Source organism: Nematolebias whitei, chromosome 5 (genome assembly GCF_014905685.2).
Source record: "Nematolebias whitei isolate Nwh7 chromosome 5, NemWhi1, whole genome shotgun sequence".
Classification (NCBI taxonomy): domain Eukaryota; kingdom Metazoa; phylum Chordata; class Actinopteri; order Cyprinodontiformes; family Rivulidae; genus Nematolebias; species Nematolebias whitei.
In genome coordinates, this window is record NC_056502.1 from 20,604,334 (window position 1) to 20,626,997 (window position 22,664).

At 41.0% G+C, this 22,664-nt stretch overlaps 1 protein-coding gene across 1 annotated transcript in view; it reads right to left on the reverse strand.

Annotated features, from left to right (window-relative positions):
• nbeal2 (neurobeachin-like 2) overlaps nucleotides 1-22,664 on the reverse strand; it is a 52,711-nt gene that overhangs the window by 11,436 nt on the left and 18,611 nt on the right. The window contains exons 20-41 of the mRNA XM_037677204.1: nucleotides 20,892-21,025; nucleotides 18,890-19,049; nucleotides 18,536-18,638; nucleotides 17,007-17,157; nucleotides 16,647-16,802; nucleotides 16,363-16,522; nucleotides 14,839-14,927; nucleotides 14,028-14,741; nucleotides 13,710-13,894; nucleotides 13,475-13,631; nucleotides 11,987-12,130; nucleotides 7,745-8,068; nucleotides 6,239-6,388; nucleotides 4,662-4,819; nucleotides 4,450-4,574; nucleotides 4,251-4,368; nucleotides 3,119-3,276; nucleotides 2,905-3,038; nucleotides 1,604-1,711; nucleotides 1,415-1,510; nucleotides 1,209-1,333; nucleotides 971-1,111 (exon numbers count right to left, since the gene is read on the reverse strand). Of these exons, the coding sequence (XP_037533132.1) occupies nucleotides 971-1,111; nucleotides 1,209-1,333; nucleotides 1,415-1,510; nucleotides 1,604-1,711; nucleotides 2,905-3,038; nucleotides 3,119-3,276; nucleotides 4,251-4,368; nucleotides 4,450-4,574; nucleotides 4,662-4,819; nucleotides 6,239-6,388; nucleotides 7,745-8,068; nucleotides 11,987-12,130; nucleotides 13,475-13,631; nucleotides 13,710-13,894; nucleotides 14,028-14,741; nucleotides 14,839-14,927; nucleotides 16,363-16,522; nucleotides 16,647-16,802; nucleotides 17,007-17,157; nucleotides 18,536-18,638; nucleotides 18,890-19,049; nucleotides 20,892-21,025 (3,790 nt within the window). The remainder of the gene's footprint in view (nucleotides 1-970; nucleotides 1,112-1,208; nucleotides 1,334-1,414; nucleotides 1,511-1,603; nucleotides 1,712-2,904; nucleotides 3,039-3,118; nucleotides 3,277-4,250; nucleotides 4,369-4,449; nucleotides 4,575-4,661; nucleotides 4,820-6,238; nucleotides 6,389-7,744; nucleotides 8,069-11,986; nucleotides 12,131-13,474; nucleotides 13,632-13,709; nucleotides 13,895-14,027; nucleotides 14,742-14,838; nucleotides 14,928-16,362; nucleotides 16,523-16,646; nucleotides 16,803-17,006; nucleotides 17,158-18,535; nucleotides 18,639-18,889; nucleotides 19,050-20,891; nucleotides 21,026-22,664) is intronic.

A 22,664-nucleotide genomic window follows, 5' to 3' on the forward strand; every position in this document is an offset into this window, starting at 1 on the left:
ATATATATATATATATATATATATGTGTATATGTGTATATGTGTATATGTGTGTGTATAAGTGTTTTAAACTCTTCCCACACACTTGCAATATTCTAAACAATGTTTCTAAACTCTAAACGCTCTCAAAGAGCACAGCATGTCATGATTTCAGCTCTCTGCCACCTGACAGCGCTCTTGGCCACGCCCACTTCTCTGCTACAGAATGGAGAGCGACAGAGGAGGAGGGAGGAGGAGCTGCAGGAGGAAGTTTCCCCTGCAGTGTGGGCTGCACACAGGCGCAGCGGGTGCCAAATGTTTTAAAATAATTCATTTTAAATAAAAATTCAATACCGATTGTGTGGCTCATCCATCAATCAGCCAATTGTATGTCATGTCCAATCTTATTTTGAAAAACCGTGATAGAAGTCCGCGAAAAATGAACTGCAAAGTAGCGAGGGACACATTACCCAGAAGCCCCAACAGTGCTTCCAGCCGTTGCCAAGATAGGGTAGAGGTAGGGCAGCCGACTTGGAACCCAAAAGTCCCAGGTTCGACTCCCAGCCATTCCCACATGTCGTGGTGTCTCTGAGCAAGACACCCATTCCCTGATAGCTACCCACTGCTCCACCTGGGTGTATCCCAGGTGCGATGGGTTAAATGCAGAGAACCAGTTTCACCAATGTACGGAAGGGGAACACACAATGACAACATATAGCACTTTACTATGGTCCACTTCAAATTTCAAATTGAGCGAATAATCATCATCAGGTTATCTTGATTAATAAACTTTTGCTTTATTTTAGTTGATTTAAATGTATTAGTGGACTGAACTGTTTTGGTTTGTTGTTTCAACTCAGAAATCTATGTCAATTTAACTTTAATGTTAAAAATAAATAAATATAGCATTCCTACATCACGGCTTTTCACTTATTGTGTCTGGAACGTAACCCCTGCGATAACCGAGGGACTTCTGTAGTCCTGGTCCTCACCTTCCACTCTGCAGCTGGATGTGCAGCGTGGTGAACGGCTCCATTCGGATCATGTAGTGCATGACTCCTGCGGCGTTGGAGTAGTGTGTGCCGTAGTGGAATTTGTCGATGGTGCTTGTCGGGTCTTCAAAGCTCTCGTACCTAAAAACTCACAGATATCAGAATACTGCAACAATCTACGCGCTTCTGACCGTGGCGTCCTGACATTTTATTTCTTTGTCCACGTTGTGCCGCTTACTTCTCCTTGACGTTCTGCGCGTGACGCGAGTTGACCACACCTATAGGTTTAGACAAGTCCCTGAAGACCGAGGGGTCCTCCAGATCCAGAACAGGAGACGTGTAGTCACACAGAACCCACGGGAACTGAAGGAAAACAGAACACACAGCTGTGTGAAACAGGTCATGTTCGGTGAGGGGAGAAGTACATAAACCATGTGTACTCACCACAGGGTACTGCGACAGGTCGTTGTACGTGCGTCCAGCGATGGTGTTGAGCTGCATCAGATACTCAAAATTGGAGATTTCTCGATAAATCCATTTCTGTTGACACCAACACATGAGATCAGACGGGTTTAAAAAACAAACAAACAGCCGAATGTCTGAATGAATCGTCTTTGAGTGCAGAAGAAACACCTGAGTGAGGCCAGACGCCTTCAGGAGCTCCTGGGGGGAGCGGGAGCCAAAATAAAACAGGTTTGTGGGGCGCAGGCCGAGGATCCTGGAGTACACCTTGTTTCGTACCTGAAGGGTGAGAGTTTGGGAATTTTACAGCTTTTAGCAGCTTTTCTCCTGCATACTTTACTAAAAGACAGCATTGCTTGGTTTGTACAAAAGAAACTGCTTAAAGGTCAGTCTCGAAAAAAGGTTTTAGTTGCAAAATGTCATCACCTACAGACACAGAATCCTCAGCACAGGTTTAAAGAATTGTTATTGGCTGCGATTTTTGGGAATTTTTAACTTTTCTAATACAGCTGAGCAGAAAACAAATCCTCAATCTGCTCAGAATGACTTCTGTAAACCAACACTCTTCAGATTCAGACTCACAAAACAACAAGTTCAGGTAAACAAATAAGGCTAATATGCCTAATAAACAACTATTAACTTGTTGTTATTCATTATTATCTGTTGTCATGAAAGGTAGGTGATCATGTAATTGCCCGAGTGTGTGTTCGCAAAATATCTCATGAACCAGTGAACAGATTATAAAGTAATACTTGGATGAAGGGCCACAGCTGATGAACTCCGAGAGCCAATCTGATTCATAACAGCCACCACAGCTAATCGACCTTAGCACAAACAAAAACGCAGAAAACTGTGGATTTAGATATTGAGCTAAAATTTGACGTGGTCGTAGCTGAGAGTCATCGTCAACACATAGTCTGAGCTCCAGCTCAGATGTTTATTTAAAACTTTGATATGCAAGGCGGCAGACAATACACATTCCTTCAAGGAATAAAGTACTGTACTTTGAAATATTCTCTGTTTTTGTGTAGCCATTAGAGTTCAAATAAACAGCCGGTACTAGCAATCATTTCCCTTGTTTGTTTTGTTAGGACTAACTTTTAGAACCAGTTTTTATCACTGAACACCGACCATCACTGCACCTACAGAGATAATGGTTAAAATCCTTTGAAGGACAAATACTTGTGAAAATCTTAAAACGGGGTTCAGAAACCCCGATATCTTTTCTGCAACTTCACCTCCGTTCATTTCAGACGGATTTGATGAGTCAAATTTTCGTTTGAAAATCTAAAATCCTCCTCAGCATAGCGCTGAAAACCGAGCGCCCATCTCGACACGGGCACTCTGTCCAGGAGCATTTATTTGAACACACTGGCTGTGGAGGACTGTTTGTATAATAAAGGATTTAAAAGGGCTGCAAATGAAACAAACAGGGATATAATGAAGGGATTAAAAACTAAAACGTGCATGACCTTCTTTCTGAAGTTGATGAAGTAGTGCGCCTGGTCGATGAAGAAGAGCTCCAGCGCGGAGCGTCGCAGGTTGTACCGCCTCAGATGGACCTCTCGGAGCTGAGACAGAGGCCTCTTGAAGTCATATCCGATTCCTGCAGGAGCAGATTATCATTCACCTGACACAAAGCCCCATTAAAAAACAGAGAGGTGTCCTTTTCTGAGCATTTCCCACCTTCCTCTGTCTCCTCTTTCTCGCTGCTGCCGTCGTAGAAATACAGGTGATGGGTGGTGACCTCCAGACGACCTGGAACGACCGCCACGATGGTGATGAGCTCGCAGTCTTCAGACAGCACCAGCTTTTCCTTCTGACTCTCGTCTTCTCCTTCCCCTCTGAAAGAACGGAAACCTGATTGAGCTTCTTCTCCCTAAACCAGTCTGCAACCTTTGTGGTCAAAAGAGCCATTTCTGCTCCTTCGCTCACTAAATAAAACATGTGGAGCCACAAAACCTGCTACAGCTGTGATTATCAACTGATGGCCCATGGGCCATGGAGTTTGTTGGAGGGGGCTTTTCTGGCCAGTGGGGGTGACATTATAAAACTAAAATTATATGATGAATTTTAACTTTTATTGATATTTTTACATTTTAAGACAAAATGACCAGTGTCATGGTCTTGTAATCCTGAGGTTGTGGGTTGGAGCCCAGGTTGCGCCAGGAAGGGCATCCGGCGTAAAACAAATTGTCAAATCTTTCATACGAGTGGTGACCCCTGAAGAAGGGAGCAGCCAAAAAAAACTTAACCGTCAAAGTGCATTTATTAAGGAAAAGAGACACACCTTTGCTATAATTTCGAGCAAACAAAAAATTGTTTTTAAGTGTTAATCTTGTTAAATTCTTGTTAAAGTCCTCCCGTGCACGCGCCCGCCATTTGGCAGCCAATCAATTTTTGCCACAACACCGGCCCACATTTCCAGTTTGTCAGCGGTGACGCGTAACAAACACGACGTGTCAGCGGCGACGCATAATAGATGCGACTTATACGGCGGTGCGACGTGTACGGCAGAAAATACGGTACTACTTCAACAATTTCCTGTGGGATCAATAAAGTTCTTATCTTATCTTACTAGTAGTTATCAGGCAAAAATTTACAAACATTTGACAATAAAACTACCAAAACTAGCCTTTTATGTTGTGGGTATAAAAATCAATGCAATTAAATTTCTTTAAGTTTGGGTGAAAGCTTCAAAGAGCCGCCGATGAGGGACTAAAGAGCCACATGTGGCCCCAGAGCCGCAGGTTGCAGACCCCTGCCCTAAACGTTTACCACTCGTTTCAGAGACGCGTTACTGAAATGTGAGACATACTTGTTGTCCAAAAAGACCAGGTCCTCCTCTTCTAATCGATCGTCCTCCATGTTTCTTACTTTTGCCTCCTTAGCAACAGCCAAGGGGAGGGGTTCAGAGCTGCGGGGGCTTTCAGCGCCTTTTAATCACACAAGGAAAGATTCATCCACTTTACTTCTCCAAGTTGGTGTGAAAGTCAGAGCTTGCATGTGCACCTTACCCATGTTGTCCCTCAGAGCGCTGGCCTCGCAGTGGGGGTCGTAGTCATAGTTGGGAACCAGTTTGCGACGCATCTTCGAGTACGTTTCTGCGCTGGACAGTTTCCATTTGACCGCCGGCTGAAGTCTGACACCAAGCATGAAGGAAGAAGTATGAATACATCTGCACGTTCTCCTGGAGAAGCAGGTGTGTGCAGGTGAGATGCTGTCCTACCTGTCGGCCCACGCTCCTCTCTCACAGGTGAAGAGTCTGCGGAGAGCTCTCCAGTGCTGCCACACCACCCCCTGCTGGCTGGAGCCCTGCTTCTGCCAAACCAGGTGCCGGTTGTTCTCGCTGCGGACTCTCTTCAGGTAGGGGTCCACGATCACCTCCTGTGGTTACAGTCGCACACATCAGACCTGGAGGATGCCAGCCCCGCTTACTGCAACACGGACCTGACAACAAGCTGGAAGTCCTGCACTTTTACAGCCTCAGTTGTTCTATTTTTTCATATTTTGAGGTCATTTTTGATGTTGAGACGTGCCTGTATGTACTGTGATGTTTGTTGATTATTTTATGATTTAAACATTATTTTAAAAAAAGCAAACTACATCAAAGATGGACAGTTACAAAATTTAAACCTTTACATTTTCTTTCTTTAAGCTTTGTCTTCTTAAAGTCTGTTCATTTAGCAAAACTATTTCCCCGTTACAGTAAAATGCTTTGAAGGGACAGTTTGGAGAAGGGTTCTGTGGAAAACCTTAAACAAGCAGTATCTTACCTGTTCTAGATGATGCTTGGAACGACCACTGCTTGGAAAAATGGGATGAAATTTTGATTGGATTGATGAGCTAATGGCTAGTCCGAGCTGAGCTGAGACTAAAGTGGATTTCTGCCATTTTTAAATAACTCTAAAATCATGGTATTTCCATCAGAAACATGAATATCTTACTGGAGGTGCCTCTGTCTGCACAGGAAGTGCTTCGTTTAGCTGCTGCTACTACTAACTTTGCTAGCCAACAACAATAATATAATTATATGTAAACAACCTTGTCACGTAAATTATCGGTAATATGAAGGTTTATTAAACAGCGATCTCATAAACTGCTATGAAAGTTTAAGGACTGAAGTTGTTTTAAGGCAGCAGAGATCTACTTTGAGTTTGGTTCTGCTCTGACTAGCCATTAGCTCATCGATCCAGTCAGAATTAAATATTGTTTCTCTAAGCTGATGTTAGTCAAAGAGCGATCTACAACAGATAAGATGTTAATTGTTCAGAACTTTTCAACAGGAGCTCATTTCGAAAGAATAAAAACGCTCACTAATAATACAAGGCTTGGCTCCACCTGCTGTTAAACAGATATATTTGATGAAAGATGCTCTTATTTGAAGTAACTTGGGGATCTGTGTTGTCCGAAGAGGCATCAGCAGATAGAGGAGCTGAGGGCTGAATGCGCTCAAGTAAAAGGCATCATATTTTATCCTCCAAGACACGGCTGCTTATGACTTTTTTAAAACCAAATGAGTTTGTGAGAGGTTCTTAATCAAAACCTCAAACAAATTTAAACTTGTGGCTTGACATGTTGGATGATCCAAAAACGGGCATCATAATCATAAACATCTGCTTCTTTGAGCCAGTTTTAGAAATGTAGACGTTCATCATAAAAGCTGCAGCAGAGTCAGGCAGCACCGTTGCTTGCTCCAAATTCTACCTTTTCCATATTTTACAGAGCTTGTAGGAACTGTTGAGACGGCAGCCCAGACTCTTCAGGACCACAGAGAGGGCGCTCTGAGAGTCCAAGTCCACTCACCTGAAACTTGGACTTGCTGTCAGACGTGTCCTTGTCTCGTTTGAAAGCCGTGCTCATCAGGTCGTCGAAGCAGGAGTTCCAGAAATTGGACATGATGTCGTGGCTCCTCCCGAACGTGTCCAGCTCGTACTGCGCCATAGTGGGCAGGACCTGCACGGCAGACACCAACAAAAACGGAAATAAAATAAACGCAAACATCGACTGCGTGAACTTCAGGTCATTAACATTTTTGTTGTTTGCTGCAATGAATAAAAAGAACGTGATGCTGAGCTTCCTGTTTTTAATCACCTGCAGCTGAAAGGTGAACTAAAATGTTTTCTCTTATTAAAATACGTCATGAGCCACTGAACAGGCTTTAATTAACTTTTTAGGAAATATTAACTGGATGTACTGTGAGAGCCATCCTCATTCAAGATGGCCGCCACAGCCAATTAACCTAGAAGACACAAAAAGGGCTGTAATTCAATGAATTTGACAGATGTCCTGCTACACTTTGGTGTGGTAGTAGCTGAAAGTCCTTCACAAAGTATAGTCTGAGCACAACACATTCCTGTAAGTGACACCTTTGATTAAAACCTGAGCATTAAAAGTTGGAATTAACACAATTCGTCTGTTAGCAAAATATCTCTATAACCACTCAATGGATTTTAAATGAAACTTTCAGAAAGTAATCCTTGGATAAACATCTACAAATGTTTAACGTTTGGAATCAAGTCATTTCAAGGTTGCCTCTACAGCCAATCAAAGTAGCTAAAACAAAAATGGCTCTAACTCAGTCAATTTTACAGACACTGTGCTAAAATCTAGTGGTAGTATCTGAGAGTGATGCACAACACATACTCTGAGCATCGCACAAGATTGCTTAAGAGTTTGCACATTATATTCAAGGTCTGACCAAAACGGCCACAACTCCATTTCCTACAAGGAATGCTAGACCTTTAATATTCCTCACATCTGTCCAAAGTAAGTAAATAATGCGCACATCTGCATTTGACACGAGCATACGGTGTCTATAAATAAACAGAGCAGACAGTTTAGGTTCCCTCGGCGTCCGAGAAATCTGCATTAGCCGTGTTTTAAAAGCATTCAGCACTGCCAGAGTTGTGCCACGGTGCCTGACGTATCGCAGGAGTCGTGCACCGAAGTAATCCAAACAAAACAGATTTATGAACGCGCGCTGTCACACAAGTCAAAGGACGAAGCTAAACCCAGCGAGGGAAGAGTGCGGCTGTTTGGCTTCGGTTCACAAAACATCTCAGCCTGGAGCTCCAACATAAACTGACCCCGGCCTAAAATACACAGAAAACATCAGAAAGTTTAAGGGAGTGAGAACCTGCAACAGACATCGCTTCATTTACGATTAGACGTCGCAGCCAGCCCCTCTGGGAGGTGAAAGGTCAGCATAAGATTATAAAATACTCTACACATACAGACTGATTATAGTCTCCTAAAATAACAGATGTGAGGGATATTTTTAAACTCCACAGAGTGAGCCCAGACACAGACCTTCTGCTGGTAAAAGCCCCGCCACTCCAGCGTCTGACAATAAGCCTTCAGGTCCGCTGCGAAGGTGGTGCTGCCGTTGGTGACGGGCAGATTAGGCAGGTGGTTCTGGAGGATGACGGGGTCGGCGTGCTGGTCGAGGAGCGTGCGAACGATGGGCACCAGCTGGGAGAAGGTCTCAGCCTGGCTACAATTGGTGTTGTCCATGCCTCCTCCTGGCCACAAGGGGGCGCCGAGCTTCCCGAGCAGGAAACAAACCTCCTCCCAGCTGAGACAGAGGACCGTCTGGAGGAGGCTGTGGAGCTTCAGAAAGGCCATCTCACACAGCTGAAGATGGACAACAAGAGACATACCTTTAATAAGACACTTACTTACTGAAGATAGTTTATTTAATTTATATATTACTTGGGCAAATAGAAGACTAAAACAAAGAAAAACATGACATTTCAGGAAAACAGTTTTATATTTGTTTATATTTTGTTTGTCTCATAAAAATTATATCATTGCATGCTGCAGAGAAAGGCGGGCAATCATGTAACTGTGTGTGTGTTTGATCTTTGTTTAAAACTCTGGCCTGCAAGGAGGAATACATTCCTTTAAAGATACACGCTGCAAAGTCAAACATAAAAATGGTCATCTTGATCTAATAGTGCCGTTTCAAACATTTCCTCCAGTAGGTGTGCTGTTGTGATTAAAATCATCAGCTGAAATGTCAACATTTAATCATTGTCTAAACCAGTGGTTCCCAACCCTGGTCCTTGAGGAACACCATCCTGCATGTTTTAGTTGTTTCCCTGCTTTGACACACCTGATTTGAATAAATGGGAGATTAACAGGCTTCTGCAGAATGAAGAAATGATTAAATGACTGAATCAGGTGTGTTGGAGCAGAGAAACAGCTAAAACATGCAGGATGGTGTTCCTCAAGGACCAGGGTTGGGAACCACTGGAAAACGTGACTCACTGCTCTTTTTTTCAACATTTTTCTATTATTTGACAACTTTGATTCAATAACTTTGTCCCACTAGATTTAAAAGTTGTTTCCTTCTGACTACAGTTTCAGACATGCCACACAAAATGCTCTACAAATGATTGAATCCAAAACTCTGAAAACAAACGGCTGCAGAGCAGATCATGGCTTCAGGTTCAAAGATGGCCACCTTTGTGACACAGAAATGTCTGACTTTAGGTCCAACATACTTGGCTACATTTTTAATTTTGCGCTGCGGTGCACCTCCAAATAAAATGAAATACATAAATATATTATTATATTCACCATATACAAGTAAAATAATAGTTCAAATATTTTGAGGTGGTATTCTGTGAAGAAGTTATAAACAATAATTATCTTACCTGTTGCAGACTGCTCTTTGAACAACCTCAGTTTGGAGAAATACATTTTAATACTGACTGGATTGGTGAGCTAAAGGCTAGTCAGAGCAGGGCTAAAGCCAAAGCGGATTGCTGGCATCTTAAAACAACTCCAATCTTTACAATAAATAAGAATATAAAACATACATAATATTAAAAAAAATCATAACAGTTCATGCAGACGCTATTTCATAAAACTTTCTGATGTTGTCAGTTTAATATTAGAGTTATTCCAGCATTAATACTATGAAAATAAGAAGTGCTAATGCTAGCTACTGCTGCCGTTTCTTGAAACAAACCCACAATATTATGTACCATACATGTGCTGGTCATAAAATTAGAATATCATGAAAAAGTTTATTTCAGTAATCCCATTCAAAAAGTGAAACTTGTATATTATATTCATTCATTACACACAGACTGATATATTTCAAATGTTTATTTCTTTTAATGTTGATGATTATAACTGACAACTAATGAAAACCCCAAATTCAGTATCTCAGAAAATTAGACTATTGTGAAAAGGTTCAATATTGAAGACACCTGGTTCCACACTCTAATCAGCTAATTAACTCAAAACACAAAGGCCTTTAAATGGTCTTTCAGTCTAGTCCTGTAGGCTACACAATCATGGGGAAGACTGCTGACTTGACAGTTGTCCAGAAGACGACCATTGGCACCTTGCACAAGGAGGGTAAGACACAAAAAGCCATTGATAAAGAGGCTGGCTGTTCATAGAGCTCTGTGTCCAAGCACATTAATAGAGAAGCGAAGGGAAGGAAACAATGTGGTAGAAAAAAGTGTACAAACAATATGGATAACCTCACCCTGGAGAGGATTGTGAAACAAATCCCATTCTAAAATGTGGGAAAGATTCACAAAGAATTGTTTGAGGTCCAGTGTCAAGTAGTTTCCACAGTCAGTGATGTTTTCTATTTTTTTTTTTTTTGGGGGGGGGGGGGGGGGTGACATGCCATCTGCTGGTGTTGGTCCACCTTTTTTTCTCAGGTCCAAGGTCAATGCAGCCATCTACCAGGAAGTTTTCGAGCACTTCATGCTTCCTGCTGCTGACCAACTTTATGGAGATGCAGATTTCATTTTCCAACAGGACTTGGCACCTGCACACAGTGCCAAAGTTACCAGTACCTGGTTTAAGGACCATGGTATTCCTGTTCTTAATTGGCCAGCAAACTCACCTGACCTTAACCCCATAGAAAATCTATGGGGTTTTGTGAAGAGGAAGATGCAATATACCTGACCCAACAATTCAGAAGAGCTGAAGGCCACTATCAGAGCAACCTGGGCTCAGAACACCTGAGCAGTGCCACAGACTGATCGACTCCATGCCACGCCGCATTGCTGCAGTAATCCAGGCAAAAGGAGCAACAACTCAGTATTAAATGCTGTACATGCTCATACTTTTCATGTTCATACTTTTCAGTTGGCCAACACTTCTAAAAATCCTTTTTTTTATATTGGTCTTAAGTAATATTCTAATTTTCTGAGTAACTGAATTTGGAGTTTTCATTAGTTGTCAGTTATAATCATCAACATTAAAAGAAATAAACAACATATAAACATATATTTTTCATTCAACCTTTATTTTGACAGGTAAATTCCATATCCCATATAAACAACATATATCAGGCTGTGTGTAATGAATGAATATAATACACAAGTTTCACTTTTTGAATGGAATTACTGAAATAAATCAACTTTTTCATGATATTCTAATTTTATGACCAGCACCTGTATTGTGTAATAATTTTTGAATGTCCAGAGGACCAGATTGAACTTTTTTGGATTTTTCTACCTGGATTATTGAGCATGCATCAGGATATAAAAATTACTCTTCACATGAACCATTATGAAACTTGTGAGGTTGGAGTTGAGTCACTTTGGCCTTCAGACTGTCATTAGCTCGTCATTCTGGTCCGAAATAAACTACTTCCCCAAACTGAGGTCATTCAAAGAGCTATGTACAGCAGGTAAGATACTGACTGGAAATAACCTTTACAAAGAGCTCTACTTGAAAACTATTGCTTTAAAATAATAATAGTAATAAATAAAATAAACTGGACTATTAAATTTTAGTAGCAAAATGTACCAGAAGCAGGATCCCTACGTTGTGATCTAAAGGTCATTTAAGAACACTTTGAACATTTTTTTGTGCTAACTTTTTAAAAATATCCAGAAAGTAAAACTTTAAAATGTTTATTTCACATCTTAGAAAAAAGTACACAATTTGTTCATAAACGTAAAAATATGCAAGTATAAGGTGTAAGTCTGCAAAAATTGTGCCTAAAATATTACACCATCAAACATACAGTATGCATGTCTGTGCTGCAATATTGAATATATTTCTGTCCACTGAACTCTCTTGGGGCCTGCTCCCCCCACCCCCCCATGCCCGGCCCTTCCTTACAGCTGCAGTGCAAAGAAGCTGTTTTTCTCTTTGACAGCTCAAAAAACACACGGCTTCGAGACGAGCTGCACACGCCCGGGGATGAACAAAAGCAGCAGCAGCATGTGATGGAAAGCCTGAGGGCCCTTTAATGTATCACTGCTGTTCCACAGATCTCCAGCAGCACCAGTCATAACTCAGAGAGGAGCTGCCCTTTCATACAAAAACACTCCCCGACAGGAATGACTGCATGTTTTCACAAAGAGACCCATAGAAGGCCTGGTATTTGAGCTCTCTCTTTATCTGATCAGGTTAAATAAATCTTTCTTTTTATAAAAAAAATAAATATCTCCTGCAGAGATCTCTACCATGTGGGCGTTTAGGCTGTGAAGGTCAAGTAGAGTGAAAGATTATTTGACATTTACAGTGGGTGCGTTTGACAGGAGGAGGTGTGGGTGAAGCGGACCGGACCTGCGAGTTCTGCTGCTGGATGTACTCCATGATGATCCGCAGGCCGATCTGGGCCATCTCTTTCAGCTCGGTGTTTCCAGGGCTGCCGGGGGTGCTGTGCCAGGCCTGCAACCTGTCCAGCAGGTTCACCACCCCCTCGAATATCTGCAGTGCAACAACGGCTGTCAGACAAAGGAACGCCACAAAAAGGCCCGACCTGTTTCCCCACCTTGCAGCAAACACGTCAAGCTTTAACAACACCTTAGCGTTTCCATTCAGAACTCAACTCTGATGCAACCCACACCCAACCTTGACTCGTGAGGCTTTTGTGGCACAAACAGTGACGTTTGACCTAATGTTTAACAATAACAAACACTCAGAGTCATTACCTGACCATGCTTTGTATTTAGAGCATGAAATAAGTAAAATACACACCTAAACCAGTGGTTCCAAACCCTGGTCCTTGAGGAACACCATCCTGCATGTTTTAGTTGTTTCCCTGCTCCAACACACCTGACTCAGTGATTTAATTACTTCATCAAGTTCTGTAGAAGTCTGTTACTCACCTATTTATTAAAATCAGGTGTGTCGAAGATGAGAAACAACTAAAACATGCAGGATGGTGTTCCTCAAGGACCAGGGTTGGGAACCCTTGAATTGTTAATTTAATTGTAAAATTTAAGACAAAATATTAAAAGCCAAGTATTTTGTCATTTTAAACATGAACAGACAGTCACCACTGAATAAATACTTAAAACTAACATTATTGTTATAAATCACAATTTGGTGTCAATAAATAACGATAATCTCCAACTCAAATATGTTTTATAGCATACAGCACAGCTTTTTATGCTAACAAGACTTACAGTGACGTCAGAGAACTTGCATCTGAGCTGCAATTTAAACAAAAAGGTTTTATAGAAACAAGTCATCCTATTATCCTTATGCATGCTTAATAATCCAGGTAGAAAAATCCAAAAAAGTTCAATCTGGTCCTCTGGACATTCAAAAAAAAAAAAAAAAGTTTCTACATTTTTTTTCTTTTTTTCTTTTGAATGTCCAGAGGACCAGATTGAACTTGTTTGGAAGTCATCCTATTGCATTCATCTATCCTATAAGTGTATAACCAGGGCCAAAGTTAGCTAATGTAAAAAAGTCTTATGTAAAATTAGACTTTTTGTTTTGTAGCACAATCTTCACATTTAAACAGAGGGCAGAAACCCAGCGAGGAAATTAGGGATGTAAAACGCCTGCTATGAAGAAAGATTATTGCTTTATTTCTAAATGAAATTTGTCTGTTTTACAGACTAAAATTAGCTGCATCAAAGTGTATTTGTTAGATTGCAGACAAAGTCAGGTTTACAGCAGGTTTTGAGAACAACGACCCAACACCAGTGCCATTTGTTGGTGTTTTTTAGAAACTACAGAGCCAGCTTAAGATGATCTTATCAAGAAGTACCAGTAGATCATAAACTCCCTTAAAAAGGCTGGTAACCCAGGTGATTTTACCTTCTCGCTCCACAGTGTGCGGTTGTCCGTACCCTCAGCAAACAGGAAGTCCTGCAGCAGCCTGAGGAGCCGAACCAGACTGGGACAGAACGGAAGAGACACTCCCTGTGCGTCCCGCAGGTCCGAAAGGGAAGACTCCAACATCATCTCCAAAAGACTGAGTTACAAACTCATGGTCACAAGATGGAGGTACTTCTGAATAATTGGACTCAAATGACAAAAAAAGGAGACTAACCTGCGTTTTATGTCGTCAGGAGGACGAACCAGCTGGCAGGAGGAGCCCAGTTTGGTGAGGACCGAAAACACTTGCCCCCGCTCCCTCCACACCACGTCCTCCGGCCCCTCGGCCCCGCTGCCGCTCCACAACACACAGAAGACGATGTTGGTTAGCAGGTTGCACAGCTCCTCCTCAGGCGTCTGCTGAAGTACAAACAGTTTCAGCTGAAAAGAACAATTAGCATCTGATTCTGTCTAAAACATCTACATATACTTAGCCCATAGCCTCGGAGAGATCTGGTCTAGAAGCAGGGTCTGGGCTTTAAAGGAGGCATACCTGAGGGTTGGACGTGTTGGAAATCGTGTCTCCAGTTGGAGGGTCTGTCCCATAGCTGGCATCATCCAGGACGTTGGACAAACTGGAGCTCTTCCTCGGCCTGAGGGGTGGAAATGGTTTGGAGTGCTCTAGAGGGGACGGTGTGTTGGTCAGACTCCCTGAAGGCGTCTGAGGCTCGGTGTCCCCTGTGCACCCCATTTCCAAATCAAAGGGCGACGTACCAAAAGGGGAGAGCGGCTGGTAGTCTCTCCCGTCGTCTTCGGGTTGGGATGAGGTAATATCCACGGCATTAGAGGTTGAAGAGGAGTGGCTGCCCTGATCCACAGAATCAAAGGATTTAAAGTGAAGCGAGCCAGTGAAGTTCTTCAGCGGGCCTCCACTCCCGCTGAGCGGCGACTGCGATAAATCAGAGAATCCCTCAGAGATGTCCCTCTGGCCGCACTCGTCCTCCTCATCTTCATCCTCGATGTCCCTCGAGTTGCGGTAGTTCAGATAGATGTCGGTGCGCGTGTCCTCGATGACGAGCGACGGGTCCCTGCGCAGGTGGGAACGGTAGCTCGGTATGAAGGAGCCCGGGCTGCCGGACTCTGAAATGCTGGCAGCGTGGGACTCGTAGGACTCCTTCACGTAGAGCTTGGTCAGGATGTCCTGCCAGCCCGGCTGCTTGGCGAGCTGTCTCACGTAATCCTCGTTGGAGTAGATCAGATGGAAGAGCTGGAGCAATTCCAGGAGAAACAAAGTGTTTTAGCTGCTGACACTTATTTCATGATAAAAGGCGACAGAGAAGTCTGATGTAAGGGTGAGCACCAACCTTGCGACAGACGTCCAGTCGGACGGTGAGTTCAGCCCGATGGGACAAACACACAACAGCCAGGAGGTCTCTGAAATTAGGACTGTTGTCTGTGGGGCAGCAGACAACAAGTAGGTTAGATCAGGTTCATTTTTTTAACTTAACTACCAAAACCATTTTTCACCCACTACGGTAGTCCATCGCTACTTCGTGGTTCGACTTTTGTCGACTCGCTCATTTGCGGTTTTTCACAATAAGATTATACACGACACATGCCAACTTTAGAATTATTCATGTGATAGGGACAGTACAAAATATAGTAAAAAGTTAACAAAAAAAAAACTTTGGACAGGCGACGCCATTTTGTAGTTTTTTTCCTCAATAAGTCTACACTATTGCCAATCAAAAGGACTACATTACCCAGAAGCCAAAGTTGCTTTCTGGTGAAATGGAGGGAAAATTTTGACCTGATCCGAAAAAGTTTGGTCCTTTTTCATAGTGACTTTGGCTCTCAGTGGATGCAGACAGCCATACAGAACCAACCGGGAATTGGACCAGAACCGGCCTCATCGGTCAGTCTGGGTGCTGCTTGCCGGCCCATGAGGTCTCTCGACCGGGGAGGTCCGGTGTTTTCTCCGGAGCTTACCAGAACTTTTTTCATACGGATTTGGACTCGATCCAAAGGTCCGGCTCTCTAGTTATCTTGATTAATAAACTTTTGCTTTAGTTTAGTTGATTTAAATGTATTAGTTGACTGAAAGGTTTAGTTTTGTTGTTTCAACTCAGAAATATATGTCAATTTAACTTCAGTGTTAAATAATAATAAATAAATAAAAAACTAAAATAAATATAGCATTCCTACTTCACAGTTTTTCACTTATTGCTGGGAGGGTGGGGGGACATAACCCCCACGATAAACGAGGAACTACTGTACTGAAACTGTTCTTGTTCATATGCATTAGGTTTTAGTTTGATCAGAAACGCTTCCCTCAGTGTGACATATCTGTGACTGTGAGAAGCAAACATGTGTGGACTTCTGCTTTTAGTACAAGTGTGACTTCTGTGTGCAGCATTTAAAAAAAGGTAACTAAATATATCCGTTAACTTCTGATCATTGCTGCACATCAGTAAGAGGGAGTTTCCTCTGAACAGAACTGCTTCAGATGTGCAGGGCTGCGTGTCTGTTTCTGCTCGCTTCAGGTCCAAACATTAGAAATTACATTTTCAAAACTTTTTTAAAATCATTTTGTAATGGAATGTGTGCGTTTGGACTCAATTCCTGCTGCATGACAACACTTTCTCTTGAGATTTAGTTTACAGATGTTTTCCTTTACAACTATGACCCACATGTAACAGAGCAGGTCCAGACCATGGCATCACCCCCACCGTGTTTTACTCATTAGAGTTTTGTAAAGCTTTTCTTTCCAGATATACCGATTTAAACTAAAATGTCCATTAATCTACTCACCAACATTTTTAAAGTTCATAAGTTCTCTGAAAACTATTTCTAAAACAGCAAAAAAGCTTCTTTTTTTAATATATTACCTGTAGCGAGGACCTGCTCATACAAACAGCGCACGGTTGTCATGGTTACAGGAACGTCTTTCAGAAAGCAAACCAGGCCGAGATATCCAAAGTCCTTCAGCTTGATGCGCTGCTTGTTGCGCTCAGATACTTTCTCACTCTTGAGGATTTTGTATAAAACCTGGAACACAAGGAAATATTTTGCCCCAGTTGATTCCACAAGGAAACTTTTACCAAAATAAGGAAGTGGTAGTAAAATACTAAAAATAAAAAGTAAAAATACGGGTCAGCTCTGTCGTTCTCACCCTGAATACCCTCTCCCGGGCCTCGTCTCCGAAGCTCGGCGTGAGCAGCAAGCAGCACAGCTGCTCCACGCCCCACTCCAGCAGCACGGTCTGGACCTGCTCACGAGGAGGGCTGCTCCTGAGGAGCTCGTACAGAACGTCCAAGGCCTTCACCACCTGACAACACGAGAGAATTATGGACGGGAGCAGATAAAGGCATCAAGAGGAGCAGAAACAAGTCAAGAACGAGCCTAATAAAAGAATACTCGAATGATGGAGAAGCCTTTCGCTGGAAACTGGGAGTAAACCATGAAAAGGTCAAAGATTGCACATTAAACTGTCTAAATACATTAAAAACACTATAAAACATTCAAGTATTACCTGCTTCTCCTCTCCAGCAGTCAGAATGTAAGCGAGGACGCTGTGAAGCTCTTCTGGTGTTGGAGACTTGAGCAAATCTTTCAGCAAGGCGAAGAGAGACGTCTGAATCGTCTGCTTCTCATCCGACAGACAGCTGCCATCTTTCTCCACACTGTGACCACAAAGGTTCTTACAGAAACCAACAAGCTTTCACACATTCTACTGCACCATTGTGTGAAGGTTTATGAAGCATTCACACTATTGTGATCCATTTTTCTTATGTATGTTTTTCAGCATCTTTCTCGTTCCACAATTTTTTTTTGCTATTTCAATCATATATTAAAACGTTCAGCTCAATCAGGAGAAAAGTGTTGTGACTTTTGGTATTGGTGCAACTTTACCCTTTTGACATTTTTAGCCTTTTCTGCCATTTTCTTTACATTGAAAATGAATTGAGCTTATTTTACCTCCTTCAAATCGTTAGATCTGTTTTCAACCTTTTACTTCTCCTTTTACATGTTGTTACAATTCAGCTTCTTTCACCTTCCTTGTGCAAATTTTAACTTTTTTCAGCTACTTTCAGCTGTTTTTGCTCCTTTCAGATTGTTTCTGCTAACTACAAAATTTGTGTGATTCTTCTAACCTCTTTCTGCTAATTTCAGCTCGTTATGCTCCTTTCAGCTTATTTATGCGTTTCAATTATTTCAGCTTTTATTTAGCAGCTTTTATGCTAATTATAGCTTTTTTGGCCAATTCCACATTTTATTTGCACTCATTTAAACTTTATTCAGCCTAATTCAGCAAAACTGTCCTCTCTCGACTTCCTTTGTGTAATTTAAACTTCTTTCTGCCTTTTTAGCTACTTTTCAGCAGTTTTTTTTGTTGTTGTTAATTTCAGCTTTTTTTCAATTTCCACTTTTTGTGCTCATTTCTGTTTCTTTCAGCCTAATTGGGCAAAGTGTTCATTCTACTTTCTTCTGCTAATTTCAGCTTGTTCTACCTTTTCAGCATTTTTAGCTAATTTCAGCTATTTGCAGATAAATTTAAGGGTTTTGTGGTAATTTCTGCTACTTTCAGCATAATTAACTTATTTATGGTGATTTCAGCTTGTTTTGATTCTTTCAGCTTATTTAGGCTAGTTTAAGTTGTTTCAGCTACTTTTTAGCTGATATCAATTCCACATTTTTGGCACTCTTTTCAACTATTTTCAGCCTAATTCAGCTCTCTCCACTTCCTTCTGGTAATTTGTTTCTTTCTGAAATTTTAGCTACTTTTCAGCTGTTTTTATTTATTTTTTGTAACTTTCTCCTTTTTTCAGATAAATTTCCTCATTCTTGTGCTCATGTCTGCTTCTTTCAGCCTAAGTGGGCAAGCGTGTTCTTTCTGCTTTCTTCTGCTAATTTAATCTTGTTCCACCTTTTCAGCTACATTTCAGCATGCTTTTTAGCTAAAGTCAGCTATTTTTCAGCTGTTTTTCAGCAAGTTATTCGGCGGTGAGCATTCACAATGCAATTTCTCTAGTTTACATTACATTGCTGTGGAAGAATTACCTGTAGTACGTCCGAATGGTATCCAGAATGTACTGAACACCATACTTTTTCTTCATGCGCTGCTTGCTCTTGTTGATCACAGATGCCATGTACTGAACGTGGGCTTAGGAAGACAATAAATACTGCTGTCAGCTCTCCTCAAGCTGACATTTAAAAAATGTCAAACTATTATGTAAGGTTGCAAAAAGCGCCGAAATGTGCAGACTACTGAAGACATTTAATCCTTCTCACAGCCTGAACTTGACATGTTAAAACATTTCGTTCCTGGTGTGGTTCATGCAAACAGCTTTGGCAAACATGAAAAGCTTCTCAGGAGCTTTACTCAGCAACATGAGGACCCAGTTCGTGCCTTACCCAGACAAACAGCAAAATTGCTTCTAGTCCAGATGCGGAAATTAAAGAGCAGGTGTTGGTAGAGCTGCTGCAGGAGGGGGCTGTTGCCCTCGTTGAAAACCTGCTCAAGCAGCAGCTGACACGCCATTAAAGCGTTCATGTCCATCATGTTGCCTGAAACCTGCAGTAGACAGCAGAAAACAGGATGGCTCAGTTCAAGATCTTTATACTTGGGTTGTGTGATGTGTGTTTTATGAGTTTGTGCGTCCAGACAAATAGAGACACTCTTTAAGTAGTTAAATAAATATATACAGTAGTACTTCCCATATAATATGCTCCGCCTTAAGGCAAAAGTTTATGTAAATAGAAGGGAGGTTCTGTGGAAAGGCGATGAACAGTTATTATCTTACCTGTTCTAGACAGCTCTTTGAACAGCCTCAGTTTGACCAGATATATATAATCTTTTGGCTGATCAGAACAGGTCCAAGATCAAAGTGAACTGGAGCCATCGTAAAGCGTCTCCAATCTCAAAACATTCACAGCGAATATTGCTAATGCCATTTGATAATCATCATATAAAACTCACAATGTTTACAATCCTGCTGGAAGTGCTCCATGCTGCATTGAAAGTGCTACAGCTAGCTAGTTTATGTAAATTACAGCGTAAAGCGGAGTTGAGGATGATGTAAAGCTACTTCTGCAAAATGAGGTTGTTCAAAGAGCCATCTACAACAGGTAAGACATTGATTGTTCATTACACTCCCATAGAAACCTCCTTATAAGAATCTGAACTATTACTTTAATCTTATTTCAACATATTCTGCCAGTTTTTATGCACGTCTCTGTTTCACCAGCACAGCTGGCTGAGACCATTCAGCTCAACTTTATGTCACTTTTCAGATTCAAGTGCAACTAAAGTGTCTAATGATAAAAGACCAGCAAAACAATTCAACCATTAGGTCACAACATTTTAAAATGGAACAACTGTACTGATAAAAATCATTTGCTAAAATAATTAAAATAAAATAAAAATCATTAAAAAACAAACATTCAAATATTTAGAACTATGGCTACAACAAAATGATAGTTAAACATGAGATCTTCCAGATGCAGCTAACTGACATTAGCAAACACAAAAATGACCATAACTCACATTTGATTTTTTGTTTTTTACAGATACTGATCTAAAGTTTGGTGTGGTAGTAGTTGAGAGTCATTGCTAACACACACTCCAAGTACTAACAAATCATGCAAGAACTTTATTTAAAACTGTGGCATGCAAAGCAGCGAGCGATAATCAGTCATTCATGGAATGTTACTTTAATTTTGTATGGGAAAGTTTTTTATTTTTTTTATTTTAGAGATGTTGGAGAGATGAAATGAAGTTAATTCAGTGGCTTGATTAATATGCCAGTTGAAAAAATAAGTCCTGATTGGAAATAAATCCAAGGTTTCTTGTAGCGACACGAGAATCAAAGACAAATCCATCAAAAATAAATTTGTTCTAAAAAATACTTTTGATAATTCAGTCGTGCTTCTCTTATTCTGAATTAATTCAGATTCATCTTGTCTTCAAACTAATTTAATCTAACTTCTGCAAGAGAAAGGAAGTTTGTCTTTGATGTCTCAACTTTAAATCCACATCATCTTTCTTACAGCATGTGCAGCAGCCTAAAGTGGTGGCTAATGCAGTGTACATTTCATTTACAACAAAGGGCCAACAAACAGAAAATAAAACTTATTTAATTTTTTTAAAACAAAATAATGAGCATTTTATTTATTTATTTTAATTTGGCATAATTTGTTTTCTTTTAAAATTGAAACTAATTTATCAAATCGCAAAATTTGTCCCACACAAGCATTTGATCCAGTCGCTCTGAAAGACCACTGCTGTTTCAGCAGTTTGTTACACCACAGTTTTACAACAGCAGCACAGTGGAAAAGATCAGGTTTTTACTTTCAGATGCTGTCTGGCATTTCTCACACTCCATTACTGGAACAAGTTGACTCGAAGGGCACCTACTTTGCTGAGCATGGCTCCTATGATGCTCGGCCCGTGGCACTGCAGCAGACTCTCCTGATTGACGGGGTGATGACGAATCAGATTTTTGACCATCAGCAGGAAGGCAGCAACACTGTTTCTCTCTAGTCTGCCCTCTGAAGAAAAGAAAAAAAATAGTGCAAACCACATTTATATTTTTACATTACAAAGCACTTTGTGGAGATGATCACATCTCAAGAGGAGTTAATCCTGTTTTATTAGGCTGTTTGTTCAAGTTATCTCATTTTAGTTTACTTAAGAATCAATGTATGGGAACAAAGCCTCAGGGTGTCAAACTCATTTCCAAAAGGGGGCCAAAATTAAAAACTTTTTCAAACTAAGGGCCAGTTTCAGAATCTATATGAACTCAAATCAGAAACCCAGCATCTTTCTTGATCACAGGTTCCTCAACAAGAGTTTGATTGGTCTCATTAGATTTTCTCTGTTGTGCATTTGACATCATAATCAAAGATTACTGAGAAAAAAAAATCAAGAGATTAAAGTATTTTATATTTTACATATCTTCTTGGGGGCCACAAAATATATCAACAAAGGCCACATTTGGCCCCCGGGCCTTGAGTTTGACATATGTCCTCTAGAATAATGCCCCTTCAGTACTAGTTTGACTACTTTTTTTAATATTTAAAGTTTAAATAATATTATATTTTAAATTTTAAACGATTAACTTTGTCAGATTTGTCCATCATTTACCGTTTGTCATTCATCACACACAAATGAAAACACTTCATTTAGAAACTGTTCTGAAAAGTCAGGTTTATCAAACTCATGTTGTAAAACTTGAAATGGAAAACCTCATGATAGCTAAAGGTTTAAATGCACGTTTTCAGCTTATAGCTGTTAAGAATTATGCTGTAGGCATTAAAATACTATTTTATGTGTCAGACTGGGTCCCATCCATCCATTATCTTTACCCGCTTCTTCCTTTTTGGGTCATGGTGATCACTGGTGCCCATGTCCAGCTATCACTGCGAGAGGCGGGGGACACCCTGGACAGGTTTCCAGTCCATCACAGGGACACAAAGAGACAAACAATCATTCACTCCCTAACTCACACCTACGGACAATTTAGAGTTACCAATCAGCCTAACATGCGTGTTTCTGGTCTGTGGGAAGAAATCGGAGCACCCGGAGAAAACCCATGCATGTACGGAGAGAACATGCAAACTCCATGCAGAAAAGCCCCTGGCTGGGATTTGAACCGGCGACCTTCTATTTTTGTAGATTCAAATTGTCACAGTGACAAGCGGCTTGACTTAAAGTTGCTATCTAGATAGCAATAGCTGTAGACAAGTAACTTGTCTATCTATCTACTTAGATAGCTAGCTAGTGAATGCTAATGTTGGTTAGCTAACAAACTCAGGGACCAAATTGTTTTTGTGACAAGCTGCTGACATAATGCTACTAGTTGGCAAGTTATGATGACTAGCTAGCTAACAAACTATGGGAACAAATAGAGTCTGTGTGGCAAATAGCTAGCAACTCTTCTGAGCTATTTTGTCTGTTTTGCATTAACACAATACTGATTTATTTCAAGTTTAGGAGCATTTTTAGGCCTGAATGATTGAAACATCAGAGTTAAGTGGATTAACAACCACACAAACCCCATTTCTCTGAAAATGGTCAGTCAGGTACTGAGCGACTATTGGAAACTACTGGTTGAGATCATATTAAAAGACTGGAAGAAAGTTTGGCCTCTTGGGAGCAAAATGTAAAGAAACAAAGGATGACTCAAGA